This window comes from Gossypium arboreum, chromosome 10 (assembly GCF_025698485.1).
Source record: "Gossypium arboreum isolate Shixiya-1 chromosome 10, ASM2569848v2, whole genome shotgun sequence".
Taxonomy (NCBI): Eukaryota; Viridiplantae; Streptophyta; class Magnoliopsida; order Malvales; family Malvaceae; genus Gossypium; species Gossypium arboreum.
In genome coordinates this window covers 18,819,275-18,837,050 of record NC_069079.1, presented here as the reverse complement: position 1 = coordinate 18,837,050, position 17,776 = coordinate 18,819,275, and the positions used below count along the sequence as shown (strand labels likewise).

The window sequence follows — 17,776 nt, the reverse complement described above, 5'->3', positions numbered from 1 at the left end:
CATTTTGACAGCCACTCGGGTTTCTTTGGTTTAGATTATTGTAATAAAAAAAAATAAGAAATAAAAAAACGTGAGGAATGCTTTAGTTCGGGAGTTCTCCCACAAATTGCTCCTATATTCCTATTATACGTTATAATCTTATTTATTAATACAAATATTAATACGTTATTACATTTCAAGTGTCATATTTATAATAGTAATTTAATCTGTCCCAACACTTTGATACAGAGAATTATTGCATTCATGTTGGTTTATGGCATATACTTTACATGTTAAAAGTGTTTTTCTTTTTTTTTTCCTTTCCTTTTTAGTTTAACTCGTAAATCAGACATATTAAGCAAAGCCTCTAAGACCCAACCTCCCTAATTTCTTTTTTTTTTTTTTTTAATTGGAGAGGATGATGATGAGAGACATTGTTTTCCAAGCCAACTAGTCTCCAAATTTAATGAAATATTTGTATACAAGTAAAGATGATATAAATATATGAAGTTGAAAACCCATTGTAATTTGCCCTCACATGCATCCTGGATGGTAGTAAATTAAATATCATTAAGGCTCATCAATTTTGTGTCTTTTAAACTATAAAATCTAAACTAATACTTATATAAAAAATTATTTTAGATATTTAATATGTTTCTCTAACATAGATATGTTTTACTCTCTCCAAATTTGTGTTTTTGTTTTCTACGTTAAATTCTCCACATTTCTAATTAAAAACATCATATCCCTTATATTATTAACTCACTGATCAAGCTTTTTTCTATATTCATTGGATTATTTTTTACATATGACATTAGGTTGCTAATGAGTGTGTGTTTAATAGTTGCTTGCTTTTAAATTGAGAAAAGTATTGTGCAAAAAATCAATTATTTGGTTTCTAAAACTATTTTTTTATTTTTTTGAAATTGAAATATATATAAATATATTTTTCAACAATGAAAACATGCTTGGTACATGTTTTCCTATGATAAAAACATGAAAAATAAAATTATAAATTATTATATATTTAAAAACAATTGAAAAAATAATTTTGAGATTATGGGGTTGAATCATGATCAATTTTTTTCTTAATTTAAAATTATTGTAATTAAAAAAATACCAAATCAAAAATAGGAAAATGTAAATAAAAATCTAAATGCACGTGGCGTTGAATGAAAATGATATAGATCGGCCACGTTTTTAAATTGATAGCCTAAGCTGTTATTTCATATCCATATTTGGAAAACTCAAATAAATAAAAATATCCTTACCTATCACGTGCATTAATAATAGCATAAGTTGAAATTCAACACTACCAAATAAAAATGCACATATCCCACGTTTATATATATACACACTTTGCACCACCATAACCTCTGTCACCTATGTTTGCTTCCAGTAAAAAGGCTTCCATATCTTCAATAATAAGAAACAAAATCCAGGTTCTTGAGTGAAATTGGAGCTCGAATTTTTCTGGAATGGAGTGGGTTCGGGGAGAAACGATTGGATATGGAAGTTTCGGCACTGTGAATTTGGTGTTACCTAAAACAGGGTTTTCGGGATCATCATTCTTGGCTGTCAAGTGTTGTGAAACTAATAACTCGGCTTCTCTCAAGAACGAGAAACAGGTGCTCCACCAACTTGGATTCTGCCCCCAAATCATCAGTTGTTTCGGCGACGATTTTACTGTTGAGAATTGTGGGAAATTTTACAATCTGTTCTTGGAGTATGCTAATAAAGGAAGCTTAGCCGATCACCTTCAGCTAAACGGTGGGAAATTGATGGAATCCGATGTTAAAAGATTTGCAAGATCGATACTGAAAGGGCTAAACTTCATCCATTCCAAAGGGTTTGTTCATTGTGATATCAAGCTTCAAAATGTTCTTTTGTTTGGTAATGGGGATGTGAAGATAGCTGATTTTGGATTGGCAAAGAGAAAGTGTGAAAAACAGGGGAGGTTTGAAATCAGGGGAACGCCTTTGAGTATGGCCCCTGAGTCTATCAATGGAAACGTTTATGATTCGGGGGTGGATATTTGGGCACTTGGATGCGCCGTTGTTGAGATGTTTACTGGGAAACCAGCTTGGAACTTGAAACCAGGAGCCAACATGGCGGATTTGTTGATTAAAATCGGGGCCAGTGATGAATTGCCTGGAATTCCAAGGGAATTATCTGGGGAAGGAAAAGATTTTCTGGTTAAGTGTTTTTCTAGGGATCCAAACAAGAGATGGACAGCTGAGATGCTCCTGCAACATCCTTTCATGGCTGGCGATGATGAAACGGTTCCATCAACGTCTTCACGAGGTTGTGTTGAAGAAATCGCAATAACCCCAAGATGTACTTTGGATTTTCCAGATTGGGTTTGGAGTGAATCGATTTTAGGGGAAAATTCAAGCATGTTTTCATCGGCTTTGGATCGGATTCGTGAATTGGCATGTGATGAGGCACCTAACTGGGGTGTTAGCGGCAGCTGGATGAGGTTGAGGTAGAATAAGATGATGGAATAGCCATATTAGCGTGAATCAAATTGTAAATTTTATTAGAGAAAACATTAGTGGACTGACTTTGTGCTGATGGAGAGTTGTGATTGGCCACAGATTAATTTATTCATTTCCCCTGAAAACTTGGTATTTCCACAGATTCATTCCCCATAGGCTGCTTCGGTTCAACTTCTATGTTCCTTCTTATTTTATTTTGGTTGTCACAATTCAGCTTACCAATGAATTCATCATTCTGTTTGGTTTCAGTACTACTTTGACTTTGATTACTATAACATATTGCAGTGTGAACTCAAAAACTTGTTCATGTCAAATTGTAATACTCTCATTCTATACATCACATTGGGGTCATTTTCAATTTTTTTAATTAATAAAAAGTGCCTTAAATTTCAATTATAAAATAAAATATTTTTGGATTTGTCAACTCAAAGTGAATTTTTCAACATTTACTGATTCACCCACATTTCTTTGATATTTTTAATTAGTATGGGTTCTACTTGCACATCATATATAGTTAAACTCTGCGTTTTTTATTAAATTAGTGTAAGAATTTTAATATTATAATTTATTTAAATTTCGTATATTTAAAATTTAATTTTTATATTTTTATTTTCAAGAATTTAGTTTCTTTATTTTTTAATTTAAAAATTTAGGTCTATTTTGTTAACAGTGTTAGAATTGTTTTATGTTGGCGTGACATTTTAAAAATAAAATAAAATAAATTGTGTATCCATGTAAAAAAATTGTAGCGGTCCTAAATTTAACAAAAATTTTGATGATGCTAATAATTCTTAAAAGTTCACGTAATTATTTTAATTGAAATAAAATATTTTGTCTAACCAATGATATTATAAAACTTGAGATATCAAATTATGTCAAAATTAAAATATATAAATTAAATCTCAAATTTAAATGAAATATAAGGATGAAATTGAAAGATACGTATAATATTCTCATGTAAAAAAAAAAAGAAAAAGAAAGAAGTGTGGATTGTGGAAGACCCTAAGGACTTCCTTTTATACATGATTACACATTTACAAGCACGACATTAACATTTAATTACCCATAAAATAAAATAATTTAATTTAATTAAAAAATGCGAAAAACTTGGTTTGATGGCATGGAGTAAAACAAAGAATTGTGTCCACTAAGCCTAATAATCTCAAAATGATAATGAATGTAGTTTAGATGAGTAGTGGAACCAACAAATAATTTAATTCGGAATAAATTAGGTCTTTTCTTTGGTTTCAAAAAGCAAATTAATCAGTAATATTAATTCAAATATCTAAACTAACCTAGGATGGATTAAAACATGCATTATAATGGACAAAATAAAACGTGCTAAATGAAACTTATGTGCTATAAATATACCATATTTCTATTCCTAAAGTAATCATTAATAAATAATGAAGATTTTCTTCATCTAATCCTCATCATCTTCCATGTTAAGTTATGCTTTTCTCTTTTCCTTTTTATTTATACAATGTCTTCAAATTCGTAACATTTAACACATTCTTAAATGATAAACTCTTTTATTTAAATACTAATAATTTAAATTTTATCACATTTTACAAAAACTAGATCTGAGTGCATAAACAAATTGGATAACTAAGCAGAAAATATTTGACTTAATCTTTTATATATATATATATATATATATATATATATATATATATATATATATATTCTCTTAATCGACTTTATATTACAAATTAACTAGACATTAATTGATTAAAAAATAACAATATGATTTATTCTTTTACAAAATAGTATAACTATGAATATTTTTTTATCCTTTTACATAATTTAAACCTAAAATAATTTTTTAAAAGGCACTTTAATTTTAACTCAACCTTACCATCACAATCAAAATGCATTTGACATAATTGACTTATTTGACCTTCAAACTTAACAAAAAAAATTATTTTAGCACTCATTCAATTTGTTACCTCTTTTAACCCTTCAACTTTTATATATATATATATATATATATATATATATATTAAATCACGTAAAAATTTTAAAAATTTTAAAAATTAATCAAAATTTGACATATCATCCACATATATGCTACACTAGTAAAGTTAAAACCAATTTTTCTTTCCATTTTAAGGTGACTTGACCAAAAATATAAATTTAATGGCAAAAAAAAAAAAAAAAATTAAATGAACTTTCTCTTATAAAATTGAAACACCAAATAAATTATTATCTCAACTTAAATTTTTATAAAGTTATGTTTTTAGTGTTCCATAATCAAATATATAATTTGAACAGTTAGTAATCGGCACTTATACCCTTACTGATACGTTGTCTACGTCAATTAGAAAGGTTAATCTCTTTCGATTATCAAATTAAAGCACATTTACTCTTAAATTTATTCTTTAGCTAATTAATTAATTTGAATTAAATTAATTGCGAGTTATCTAGTAATAATTGATTCTATTAAAATTATTGTAATTTTATAAAATAATATGAAAATGATTTGATTCATAAATGACGTTAGAGAAAGATTTGCATCTTCATATTTTTATTCGAAATTAAACACGTTGGGTGGAGGTTTTTTCAAGTTATGCGAATACAAAACGGTCTTTTAAGTAAAAAAATCAAACAAGGTTATCAGTTGAGATGAAAATAAGGGTATCCCCACCAACAAAATGAGAACATTCAGTTTTTCCTATCTATCAATGCGAAATGAGAATGACCTTTCTAAGTTGTACCTGTGAAAGAATGGCAAAAAATTTTTGAATTTGTGTCAATAAGGTTAAGCAAGTTTCTTAGCTCGTCCGCTCGAAGGAGCACCATCCTCTTTTTTGGACCCAGATGCCTCGGGTTTTCTAGCCCAGGCAGGAGCTCTGTCTGGCTCGTAACGGTAGTCATAGAATAGTTCCTCTCCTGCATTGATTCGTTCTTTGGCAAATATACCCACACGGTGATCCCCTGCAACCATAATGACCTGCAAGACAATGGTTCATCTCACCTCAAGAATGAAATGAAAAGTGGTAAAAACAACTGTGGAACTCCAGAGGGTATTGACAGACATGATAAAAGAGTACAAGAGAAAAGAGTCTTTCTTGCATGCAAAGGCGTCTGAAGTGTACCTTGGCATAGCAATTAGGCTCAGGAGAATGGTTGGCGAACTTCAATTTGTCACCTTTTCGGTATGCATCAAGAACAAACTGAAAATTGGCAGCATCAAGGAATCAAAATTTGCTAAGAACATAAAAGAAGTTACATCTTCCAAAAATAAAATGATGAAAGGGCATGCCTGATCATTCAGATTGAATAGAAATGATGAATTTTCACGGTCATATATCTTTCCACGCTTATCTGCTTCCCTATGGGAGATCAGCTCTCCAGTGTACTCACCAAGGTATTCATGCTTGCCAACATTATTCTGAAGGATGGCCCAAAACCTAAACAGTAAGTAGGGGGTGGAAGACTTGAAATCAAACCAAAAACTTCTAAATTACCTTCAAAAAAGCTCCCCATCCAGAAACATCTGATCTTCCAAGCAAGACCTGTACATACATGATGGGCAAGCCTTGTCAACAAATCGCTACCATAATCTTCTGAAGTGTCAGGTGTAGGAATATGGAGTGAACAAAAAAGTTAAGCAATGTAATGCCTATAAGACAGGATAGCTATTTGCAAACAAGGGAGCACTAACAAATACAATGCTACTTTAAATATTAAAAATGTATTTCTAAGCATATTCAGATACACCGTACACATGTACTCATCCAAGCAATTAAATGAGATGGGAATAGGAAACATCATTACCCTTTGTTGCTGTTTCAGAAGAAGCTTCATATTTCTGCATTCATAATTGTCACCTCTTTGTGGAGGAACCCCAAGACTACCAGTGCCATCACCACAACTGCAAAGTCAATTTTAAAGAATCAGATGCCAGAAGCAATATAGAAAGTCAGGAGAATAGAAAACAAAAACATACAAGCAATAACTTTAGATTTAAAATAAAAAACAACAAATGAGGATTCTAAATTTTTATTTGTTCTAAATATCGTCTTAGTCCTCCACTAAAACCGTACGAGTAATTTCAACATAGCCAAAGAAGACAAGCCACTACCATCTGAAACTATACATTTAGATAGAGGATGAATCTATGAGAAATTTTATCATGTTAATAAAAAGTTGATTATAGAAAAAAAATTATGAGTTAGTAACGGTGAAGTGCTAGTAAATAAATGTTAAAACAAGTGAATAAACAAATATGGAAGGCATGTATGATCTCCAAACACAACTTGGGAAGCAGATGAAGCCATATCACAGGTAAGGTTAACATGAACCTTTCCCAACACAGAAGATGCAACACATACAATTAACAACAATGGTGCCTAATAAAGGTAGTATCTCTTTCAGTTCTAATTTAGAATAGGTTTAGGAGAAGCGTCCAACCATTTTTTTCCCATAACAGAACAAGAAAAAGGAAAATCAAAGCCAGAGCTCACCTGACCCAACAATTTCTACAAACATCTGGATCACATTCCCTGTCTGCAGCAAAGCATGGACACTGACGACTTCGGCATTGACTTTTAGCACAATGACAACCTCTAAATCGATTCTTGCAACTCTTAGGACATCTAAATAAACAAGCAAATATCAATAGACAGAATACATGCTTCAACATCAGGATATCATCAATGCACATGTGGTAACCATATATCGATATCAAGATCTAAGAAATCCAAAGAATCAAATATTGATAGACTCAGGAATTTATTGATGACACAAATTTTAACTTGAAAAATGATAGCTCACCCGCAGTATTTTTCACAGCATGTTCCATTTAAAAGGCAAGAACATTGCTTTCCGCAAGCAGTTTGACAGCTGCACGGATTATACTGCCGGCATGGCTGATCTTTCCTCTCAGTAATCCTTTTCCTGATTGAGTGATATGCAGCTGATTTCCAGGTATATTTCAAACGACGGACTCTACCTCTTCTACGTAAGAATCTTGATCTCCGTCTTACTTCATTATTTCCCTAGGGTTAAAAAAACAAAATAGAAGACAATGAGAACTCAGAGACAAAAAAAGTTGGCAGATTTATATAGTTTAGAGGAAGGGTTCCTCATGTCAAAACCTGCAAAAATAAGTCAAATAAAATCACTAACCACAGCTCCATTAAGGTCAAATTTGGAACACCCTTCAAGAAGAGATAAAACACCATCAGCTGCATGGCAAGCCAGCTTATTGTCAGAGCAGGTCATGTATAGGAAAACTTCCCAACATGTCTTCAATCCGTTTAAAAGATTTCTGGCAATCAAACAGCTGGATGACAAAGAGTAATCTATAAGTCAAAAGAATCAATTTTCAGGAAGGAAACCCAAAAGCTATTACTGCAAGCAAAATGCAAAAAAATTGGTGTTACTTGCAAAGAGAGGGCGATCCACAAACTATATAAAGTAACTCTTGGACCATGAGTCCTGATTGTTGTCTGAATTTTGAGAAAATGGGGGAAAGAAAATAAACATCATAATTGAATCATAACAGCAACTTTTAACAAACACTTACAGCAAGACCTGTAGAAAAATAGTAAGGTGGAAATGCTTACAAATGAACTTAATGATAGAGTATATTGTATAATTAACAATAACCAGGCAGCAGCTTTCATAGAATTCATCGACTAAAAAGCAATACATTAAAATGCAATGTGAAGTTGTAAAACTAACCTGTTCCTACCAAAAATCTCCAGACCTTTATCAAAAAGACCTTTTTCAATAGCTTTCCAAGATTTATCATCACTTAGTTCTTGTTTACATAAATTTTCGTCCACAAACTCTTCATTTCTCAGGCAACCATTGCTACTAGTCTGAGCCAGATCATTAACGGTCTCACTATAGGGTATTTCTCCTTGCACTCCATTTAATGGCCAATCTTTCCTCCTAGACCTTCCTGTATTTGAGGATTTCACATCCTTTTGCGAAGAAGACGTAGCATCTTCATTTTCTTTTCGTGGATTAGACCTGAGTCTCATATCTGCAGGCGAAACACCTCCACTCACAAGAGATTCAGATTCAGAAGCTTCCATCTTCTTCTGCCTCTTGCGCATGCAAATTAAAACTCGTTCAGCTACTCGCTTGCTATTTCTCTTGAGAATGCCAGATTTTCCAGCAATTTTATTCTTAGAAGGTGATAACTGAGGAATAGGTGAGGAATCCTCATGCCTGGGTCTTATCTCCGAGTCACTACTTTCTGAAAGATTTTTAGCATTGGATGAAGCACTTTCACTTTGGCTTGACTTTGCCTTCCTCCTAGTAGATGGACCAGCAGATTTCTTACTAGATGATATCTGTGCCGCAATACCATCAGATGAAGAATTTGACTTGTCTTCAGGATTCATTGGAGACCTAACTGTGTCATTTCTTTCTGACTTAAGTACCTAGCATTAAACAAATCAATAATGTATAAGTACAAGGAATTCAACAAATAAAGAAAAAAGAGATCAGCTAAACATATACCAAACGATAGCAATGCAGACCACATGGTGCATTCTCATCATCTGTACGATTCCATGGAGTTTGTTTATCAGCCTGAAAATTATAGGACTGAGAAAATAAGAATCTAGGAGCCTAGCAACATACTCAGGCAATTATAAACATCTAGAATTGCATGAACAACTCACAGGAAATATTAGGTCCTGAGAACATCCATGTAATCTGCAATCAAAGACCTGCCAAATATAAGAAAAACGGATACAATTAAAGAAGATAAGAAAACAACACAGAACATGATAAAGAACAAGAAAAATGCTTACAAGGCACCGTCTACAAAATAAATTGTCAAAAGAATCAAGAGCTGCTTCAAGATCCTTATCAAGAAAGGAATTCCAATTTTGTTCTTCAGTATCCCTATTCTTAGAGGCCCCAGTGTCCTCCTCCTTCATAAGAGTTTCGTATCTTGCCTGTATAAGATGTTGGATGGTGTTTCATATCTCTGTAAAGCCAGCAAAAAAGAAAATGGGGAACAGCTGGACCTAAGTTTACACTATGACCAGTTTTATCAGAAAATGAGCAGTGGGGAAAAACAATCCCTTCAAAGAAGAGTCTTAGTAGCCAAAAATGTAAGAAAAAAGGCCACCTCTATTTTTTTTTTAAGAAAAAGAAAAATCAAAGTCCAACATGCAATTTCCAGCAAGGGTGCATACCTTGACATCAGCTGGACTTCTAGACAAACACTGTGCTAGTGATTCCAGCACCGGATCAGACAAACCAACTTCCTTGATAGTCATTCTGACAAGTTTATAACAGCATGTGTGAAAATAAGCAATAATTGGACGGAGTTCAGACATCAATTTTAAGAATCCTTGAAAGATGTAGCGTTATTGGCCCTTAAGTCAATATGTAGAAAAATAATAATGGAACAAGACCATGCAAGGATCACTAATGCAATATGAATTAAATTTCATAGAACATGTTTAGAAACATCATGTAAAGATAGCTTAGAGGTTCATTAAGTAAATAATAATGATTTTGCAACTATTTTAAGGATATTAGAATTTGATTCAAAGTAGCATAATTACATAAGCATATATTTCCTTTCAAAATAAGAAACGAACTGCTTCTTTTCCACCTAAAATAGTTAACTAAATTAAAATGGTGAAAATTCAAAAGGCACAAAGAACCCTAAAGCAACACAACATTTACAAATCTAAGCAAATTAAATAATTGATGCCTTACCCATATTTTTTTGGAATACTTGCAATGTATCCCATAATTATCAATCTTTTTTTATAATTATTAATTCCAAACAACACAAGTAAATTATGCATACCTTTGTCGCTAAATATTTAAAATACATCTTTATGTGTTGACAAAATTCTAATTACTGCAGCTATACATGTTTTCGGTAGGGGTCAGCAAAATCCGATTTGACTCGAAAACCTCCATAAAAAATTCAAATTTTGAATTAAATAGTTCGAGTTATTTGAGTTAATCAAGTTATTCATATCAACTTGAATAAAAAATCAAGCTTTTTGGTTTAACTCGAATATGAATTACACAATTCGAGTTATCCGAAAATTCGAATAAGAAAAGGTAAAACTACGTCTTTTTGATAAATGTTAAACTTTTCTAAAGTTAAAAGTCAAAACCATTAAGTTAAAAGGCAAAACTACGTCGTTTTGATAAATATTTACTCATTAAGTTAAAAGGCAAATAATCTTGTAATTCCTCTACTAGTTAAATAATTGGTGAATGCAAATGCAAAATTGAGTATAAATAATAGGGTTCGTTAACTCGACTCGAAATTTTTTGACTCGATTTGGTTCATTACGAAAAAAATTCAAATTGAGTTCGGTTGCTAAAATAGGATCCGTCAACTTGACTAACTCGAAATTTTTTGACTCGATTCGACTCGATCGAATACTCACCCCTAGTTTTCAGACTATTTTCAGATTTCTACACTAGATCAAGTAGTAAAAGAAACAACATATATTTCACGGTAGAAAAAGAGAAAACAAAACCAACCGGAGAATAAAGTCTTCAGATTCAACAAAATCTTTCTTTTCTTCATCTTCCTCAATTAGTTCCTCCTCACTGTCGCTGCAGATAAGTGCTTCACCACCATTCTGATCATAGTATATTCTCCTTCTACCCACCACTGATTGATCCTCTGTCATTCTTTGATTTCTACAGCCAGAGAAATTATTTAGTTTATCCTTTTCATAGAAATTGAGAAAAAAAAAAAGGCAAAAATAACCTATTCAAAATTTAATTTTGCTAGCGCTCCCATCTTGCCTAGGTGTGTGAAACATGTGGAATCCGAACCTCCCATTGGGCAAGTAATCAAGCTCAATGTGGACAGAGCCTGTTTTGCAAGTGACCACTGTGGAGACACTGGAGTTGTGGCCCGTGATGAAGTTGGCTTTTAGTCCTTTGTGGTGCAGCTCAAGCTATTAGAGGCCCCTTGACACAGGAATTACTTGAGGCGAGAGGTTTCACTTTAGCTCTCAAATTAGCTAAGGAGAGGGGGGAGATTCATTTGCAGTGGTGAACAAGCTCCAAAGGGATGGACCAAGACTTATCTATCCTAGGCCTACACCTCTCTGAAGCTCACAGACATGCTAAGGATTTTCAGTCTATTACTTCTGCTCATATTGGTAGAGTTGGTAACCTAGTTGCACACCATTTACCTACTTGGGGGGGGGTTCGTAATGGCATTTTCTATTTTGGATTTGATTATCCTAGTTTTCTTCTGGAGTTTGTACTTTCTGTTTAATTTTTTTTAGTAATTTCCATATCTGTTTTCCGGTTCATGTTTGGGGTTTGTGACTGCCCCTCCCAACAACATCGTCTCCAAGGTTCAAACCTGCGTCTTCCCTTGGGAGGGAAATATGCCTTACCATTACATTTCTTTCTAACTGACGTTCTATATATAAATAAAGAATGCAAGAATACATGACATAAAAAAAAGCTGACAAGAATTCTAGTTACTCTCACAAACCTGTCTAGAAATATCCATGTTGTATAAGGTGGCAGCTTTTTTACTTCAGTAAGCTTAATAGGGCGAACAGCATTCTTAACTGGAATACTAGATCCCATAAGAACTGCTGTAGACGGTTCTTGATAGCTATAACCATCCTTATCCCCATTACTTGCATCAATGCCATTTTGCATACCAAGTGCATCTTTTTGCCTCTTTGTCAATAGATCAGAAGCACTATCAGTGTCAATAATCCAACTGCTTCTCCGGTCCTTTGACAATTTATAAAGATGGCTTGTTATACCAACTAATTTTTGCTTGTTTTCTTCCAACCTTGTCTGGAAATAAAATAAACCAAAATAGATTAGCATGTATAACATTTATTTAAGCTCCTGAATAATGAGATAAGCCAGGAATTCACCTTTACAGAAAGAGATCGATCTGCAGCAACTTGTTTCTTTAACGAATCAATTACTGATAAAATCTCCTTAACAGACAGGGATTTTCCTTCAATTTGTGTCATCTGCGTAAAAGAAAAAAATCCAATCCAAGTTTATTATTATCAGGTACACATAATTCAAGACAGAAATATCTACCAAAAAATTGTTGAACAAACACTTTTAAAACTAAAGAGTATGAGAGGAAAAGCAAAACAATTTGACATCAAAAGCAAAGACTAAAATCAATCCAGTTTAGTAACATTTATCAGCTTATAAACGTGTCAATTATACACTAACTTTCAATGACGTAATAACCCATAAAATAAACTAAATTCAACAAAATGCAGCTAGCTCCTACGATAAAACAAAAAAAGAGTCCAAAATCGAGGGAAACAAAAATAGTTAAAATGAGAATCATAAGGAAATAAAATATTCATGTGAGAAAGAGAAAGAAAAATCGGAAATGCGAGACTTACCGAGGAATCCTTAGGAGGTTCCGATCTATCCGCCGAAGCAGAACGCGAAGGTTTCGCTGTCATAGTCGGAGAGAGAAGCGGTTAGAGTCCGAAAAAGTAGATAGGAAGATCCGGATCGGGATCCGATTCATAAGAAGACAATGCCGGAGTAGTAAAACAAGCAAACTAGGTTTTTTGGCGGGTCAAGCTTCAAACCCTAATTGTAACAACTTTCTTTCCCTCTCTTTAACATTTTTTTTTTTTTCCGTAGGGTCATTTTTTCTTTGTTTTTATTTCCTTTTCTACAGAGTTTTTTTAATTATTTTAAATAGACTGAGGTTGGAAAATGAAAAATAAAGTTTTGGGGGGAAAGAAACGTGGCAATCTGGTTTGAATTACGTACTGTTGAACTTAACAAAAGCTTGCTTTGTTTGGATCAACAGACACAATTTCCCATTTATATGAAAATGAGATATCTATTTGTACAACTCAAATAATTAAATATAATAAATTATTTTTATACAATATTTACTTTTGTCCATAATTTTTTAATTCTTAAATTAAAGAAAAACACTTTTAAACGAGTTTAAATTCATATCTTATTATTACAATAGCAATAATACTAATTGAATTAAAATTAAATTATATTTTAATTAAATTTAAATTTAATGCAGGTTTGGATGGAAGATTTTGAGAATAAATTTCATTTATGTTAAAATTTTGAAAATTCTAAAATAAATTCTCTATTTAAGTAAAAATAATGGATATATTGAAAATTTAGGAGGAAGTTGTAAGTAACTCAATTTCCATTTTCAAATTTCTCACTATTTTATTTTTAATATACATTACCCTACTATAAAATAAAAATTTTAAACTTAAAAAAAAACAAATTTTACTCAATTTTAATATATTTTTAAAATTTTATTTATTAAAATATTTATAAATTTTAAAAATATAATGGTATTCGTATTGAATATTTGTAATATTATTTATTTTTTATAATTATTTTTTATTTCTAAAATTTCAATAACTCAAGTTTGCTTAAAACAATTTTATTCAAACAAATCCATTACAATTACTAGCATTTTAAATTTATGAATTGGAAGTACTAGCATTTTAGAAAATCTCTAAAATTTTAAATTTCTTCACCAAACACACTCTCAAGCAATTTGAAGTATTAAATAAGACAATTTTAAATATTTGTAAATGTCAAGTAATTCGTGGAGTTCTTTTTTGTTTTTTATGTTCATTTTATAATTCATATTCAACGTTTGTGATTACTTTTCCAACAGTATCATTTTCATGGTTCAAACATGTATTCTCATTTTGAAATTCAATATGTTTTGCCAGTACATCTAACACGTATTAATACCTTGTAATTTTAATATAATTGTTTATTGTTAATTAATATTAAAAACCACTCAAACATATTTTTAATGGTACAAACAAACTCAATTAGTTTAAATTTTTATTTAAAATTGAATTTGAGTTTTAAAAATAAAATCATCAAATTCGCACCAATCTTTTATAGCGTAATCACACTTTTGTAATATTTAAAATCAAGTCGCATAATTTAAAACGATTAAGTTATTTACTTTAGTATTAAATTAAATATTATCCAATTCATTTAATTATTTGATAAATGTTATGAATTAAAAGTTTGGTTCTCCTTTTATCTATTAAAATTACGTACGTAAAACTGGTAAAAAAAATTTGTAACCTCTATTATTAAGCCTTTGTGTAACCAAATGAAAATTAATGTACCGACTCAATTCTGCACTAAATAATTTTATATTAATGAAAAATATATTTTCTAAAAATCCTACATTTTCGTTTATACAATATTAGGTTTTAGTTGCATAATATCATTATCTACTTTGATAAATGATTTTCTTTTTCTTTTATTGTTTTCGCTTTATGTTTAAAAGAAAACAATTATTTAACTAAATTAGATTATTAGGTAAGTGTTTTGCTTTATAATCTCGAAGATAGTTACGACTCTAAAAATATTTCAAATTTTGTTAAAAGAAATTAATAATTGACAATATTGTTTACGTAATACAATATTAATGTAAAGTTTGTTTCCTAACTATATATATATATATGAAATATCAATATTAATTTTTAGTATACTATAATCAATGTTATTAAACTATTAGTAAATTTACGTTTTGATCATTCAACTTTAAAAAGTTACAAATGGTCACTGAATTAGTCAAAAAATTTTATTTAAGTTATTGAGCTATTAAAATTGCTTATGTATGGTATTCTCTGTTTGCACTGCTTATACCAATCGAAAGCTCTTTTTCTCTTTCTTTTCTACAATTCATTTTTTTTTCATGAAGCAACTTCAAAAGTCACGTATATTGTTGTATCTGCCCAAATGAAAATTAAAATATACTTGAATGTTCATTTATCTAAATGTATAAACTAATTTTTTGAGCATATATGTATTATTTTGCAACTAATTCTCTTCATTCACAAGATTGATCTATTGTCTTATTTACTAGGTTAAAATTTTCTTAATTGAGTGAACAAGCCCCATTTAGGTGCCTTGGATCTTAACATTATTAGAATATAAACTTGATTTTATTATCGAATTAAGTAGCGAGGAAGAAAAGTTGTACATACATTGAGCCTTATGTTTTTCCAAATATCTATTACCAAAAACATTAATACTATAATTCCACAAATTAAAAGTGCAATACATATTTTAAGTTTGTAGAACAATGTTTTTATTCTACGAACAAGTGTCACATGGCTAGAACTTTCATCTCGCGTTACGTGCATCCTTAGACAATTCATTCATTCCAAACTCACTTAAGTCAGCCTAACCACCACAAGTGGGGGTTCCTTCAGAATTCCTCCAAGGCACCAATTTATATAGCGGAAGCAATTATGCCAAAAAAACTACAAAAAAAAAACAAAAACCCACAGAAAAGAATGCACAAGAAGTGTTTCAGTAAATGCTCTCTAAGAATTCTATTACTCTTAAGAATTCAAGATACAATGGATGATCTACAAGTGAGGAGGAGGCTCTCTATTTATAGTTAAACTCTCCCAAAACCAACGATCCAGATTAAGTTACATTGACAGACGACATTAGCCTATCCCTTAAATCATGGGATTTACAAGATATACCATATCGAATCTAATCTAATCTTTACAAGATATGATTCCTATCAATTTTCTAAGGTTAGTTCCCATATTTACCAAGGTAGCCTATGTTGTCATATCTTCATCACTGGGCCACCCAATGATGGGCGTCGAAACCACCAAAAATAATTCCTAAGTAAAGAGTGGCAGTAGGGTCGAGTCTACAGGGATTGGATGTTGTAATCAACTTCTGTGTTTACTTATGAACAGAATGTTCATTGTGTTAAAGGTTGTGGCCAAAAGTTGTGCCCACGACTCCAAACGTACCTGCAACAAAAATAAATAAGTAATCGGGGGGTTTTGAGAATGTTTAGAAAGTAAATAATCTATCAGCGTAAATAAACAATTAAATAATATTAAAAATAAATTTAGTTCGGGAAATAAATTCAGAATTTTGCAAACAGAAATAATAAGCCTTAGCCTTAGACTCGGTAAATTCGGTATCAAGAATCGATCCTCGAAAATTAATCTTCTCTTCCAATGATAAGTTGATTATAGCAGTTAAGAATGTCTTAACCACAAATTCTTCCTCTCGTAGCTGGTCTTGGTACAACCTGCAAACCAACCCTTACCGATTATCTAACCGAGATACACGAGTTCCTGGGCAGCCTTGCATTTTGAAGAACCCAACTGGAATTAACGGCCTCAACCGCGTGGGTCGTTTAAACCCAATCACTTCTTTCTTGATTTGTTCTTGGAGATCCGAATACAGTACAGATGATTCGTTTCTCCAACTATTAGCAAGCATGACTCCAACCCAACGTGCACTTTGACTTGAAATCGAGTTTAACTTTAAGGGATGATTGGTCTATCCCGATACTTAGGAAAAAAATGAATATCGATTGAATAGATTTTTAGCACGAATTCATATCTCACGATTCCCAACCGGAAAGAACATCAGCCTAAGGCTAAGATGAAATTTAGTGAAGAATGAAATTATTCATGCTTTGTAAACTTTGGAAAGTGGTTTGATGATTATGGTGAAGAAAGGAACATAAAGGACTTGGAAAGAAATTAGCCCAATTTTGTAAAATAAAGAAAAATGCAAATGAAAGTAGCAGTATGGTCACGTCAATTTGAAAGACAAAAGAGAATAATTCAATTCCAAATTGAAGTAGGAATGTAGAATTAAGTGATGCCTTTTTAAAGGACATTGAGGCCCTATTTATATACATAAAATTTGCTATTTTTGGCCTTAACTAATTTAACATAAAATCAAAATAAAATAAAATAAGAAATAAAAATAAAATAAGATTTTTTCTATTTTTTTCTTTTACAAAGTCAAAAATTCTTTTGAGTCATTGGCTTTTCTCCACATTTTTGATTCGGCCTTATTTTTATTGGTTGTGTTTCAATTTGGTCATTTTCTGCTCGTTTTTTTCTCTTAGCATCCCAATTGCATCCCTGACAAGATTAAAATATAAAAGTACTAATTTAGCAGGGATCAATTCAGAAATAAACCGAATTAAACACAAAATAACATGCAAATTAATATGTTATCAAATCCCCCTACTTATCTCATGCTTGTCCGCAAGCATGTTGTTCCTTCAAACACTAGAAATTATCCTACAATTTATTAAAGATCGAGCCTCTTTTCCACATTCATAATCAATGTAAACAACATTGGCAAAAAATAAATAAATGCTCAAAATATATAGTTTAACCAACAAGTGTCATGAAACTGGAATATGTGAACTAAATCATTTGACTAAACTGAGTTTGAATCCCAAATTTGCAAGGAATTATTAATTAATTATGCATTAAATTTTTTTTAGACATGGTCAAACCTTTTTACGCGAATTAGGA

At 31.4% G+C, this 17,776-nt stretch overlaps 2 protein-coding genes across 2 annotated transcripts; one reads left to right on the top strand and one right to left on the bottom strand.

Annotated features, from left to right (window-relative positions):
• The first annotated feature begins 1,278 nt into the window (after positions 1–1,278).
• LOC108488926 (mitogen-activated protein kinase kinase kinase 20-like) lies at positions 1,279–2,602 on the top strand. The gene has a single exon (XM_017793197.2). The coding sequence runs from the start codon at positions 1,458–1,460 to the stop codon at positions 2,466–2,468; it is 1,011 nt and encodes a 336-aa protein (XP_017648686.1). The 5' UTR covers positions 1,279–1,457; the 3' UTR covers positions 2,469–2,602.
• A 2,374-nt stretch (positions 2,603–4,976) lies between these two features.
• On the bottom strand, positions 4,977–13,243 carry LOC108487030 (histone-lysine N-methyltransferase CLF-like). The gene is made up of 17 exons (XM_017791233.2): positions 12,836–13,243; positions 12,341–12,442; positions 11,941–12,257; positions 10,965–11,126; positions 9,644–9,728; positions 9,254–9,400; positions 9,122–9,169; positions 8,958–9,029; positions 8,169–8,878; positions 7,611–7,767; positions 7,257–7,480; positions 6,947–7,078; positions 6,258–6,354; positions 5,948–5,995; positions 5,743–5,871; positions 5,576–5,653; positions 4,977–5,430 (listed from the first exon to the last, which is right to left on the bottom strand). The coding sequence occupies exons 1-17, from the start codon at positions 12,896–12,898 to the stop codon at positions 5,239–5,241; spliced, it is 2,763 nt and encodes a 920-aa protein (XP_017646722.1). The 5' UTR covers positions 12,899–13,243; the 3' UTR covers positions 4,977–5,238.
• Between the last annotated feature and the right edge of the window lie 4,533 nt (positions 13,244–17,776).

Excerpts from the sequence above, each read along its gene's own strand:
- LOC108488926 (XM_017793197.2), top strand. The coding sequence starts at position 1,458 with ATGGAGTGGGTTCGGGGAGAAACGATTGGATATGGAAGTTTCGGCACT.
- LOC108487030 (XM_017791233.2), bottom strand. The coding sequence starts at position 12,898 with ATGACAGCGAAACCTTCGCGTTCTGCTTCGGCGGATAGATCGGAACCT. Across the intron at positions 7,079-7,256 it reads TGCTGTGAAAAATACTGCGG|ATGTCCTAAGAGTTGCAAGA; the intron begins GTGAGCTATCAT and ends TTGTTTATTTAG. Across the intron at positions 6,355-6,946 it reads TGTAGAAATTGTTGGGTCAG|TTGTGGTGATGGCACTGGTA; the intron begins GTGAGCTCTGGC and ends TTGACTTTGCAG.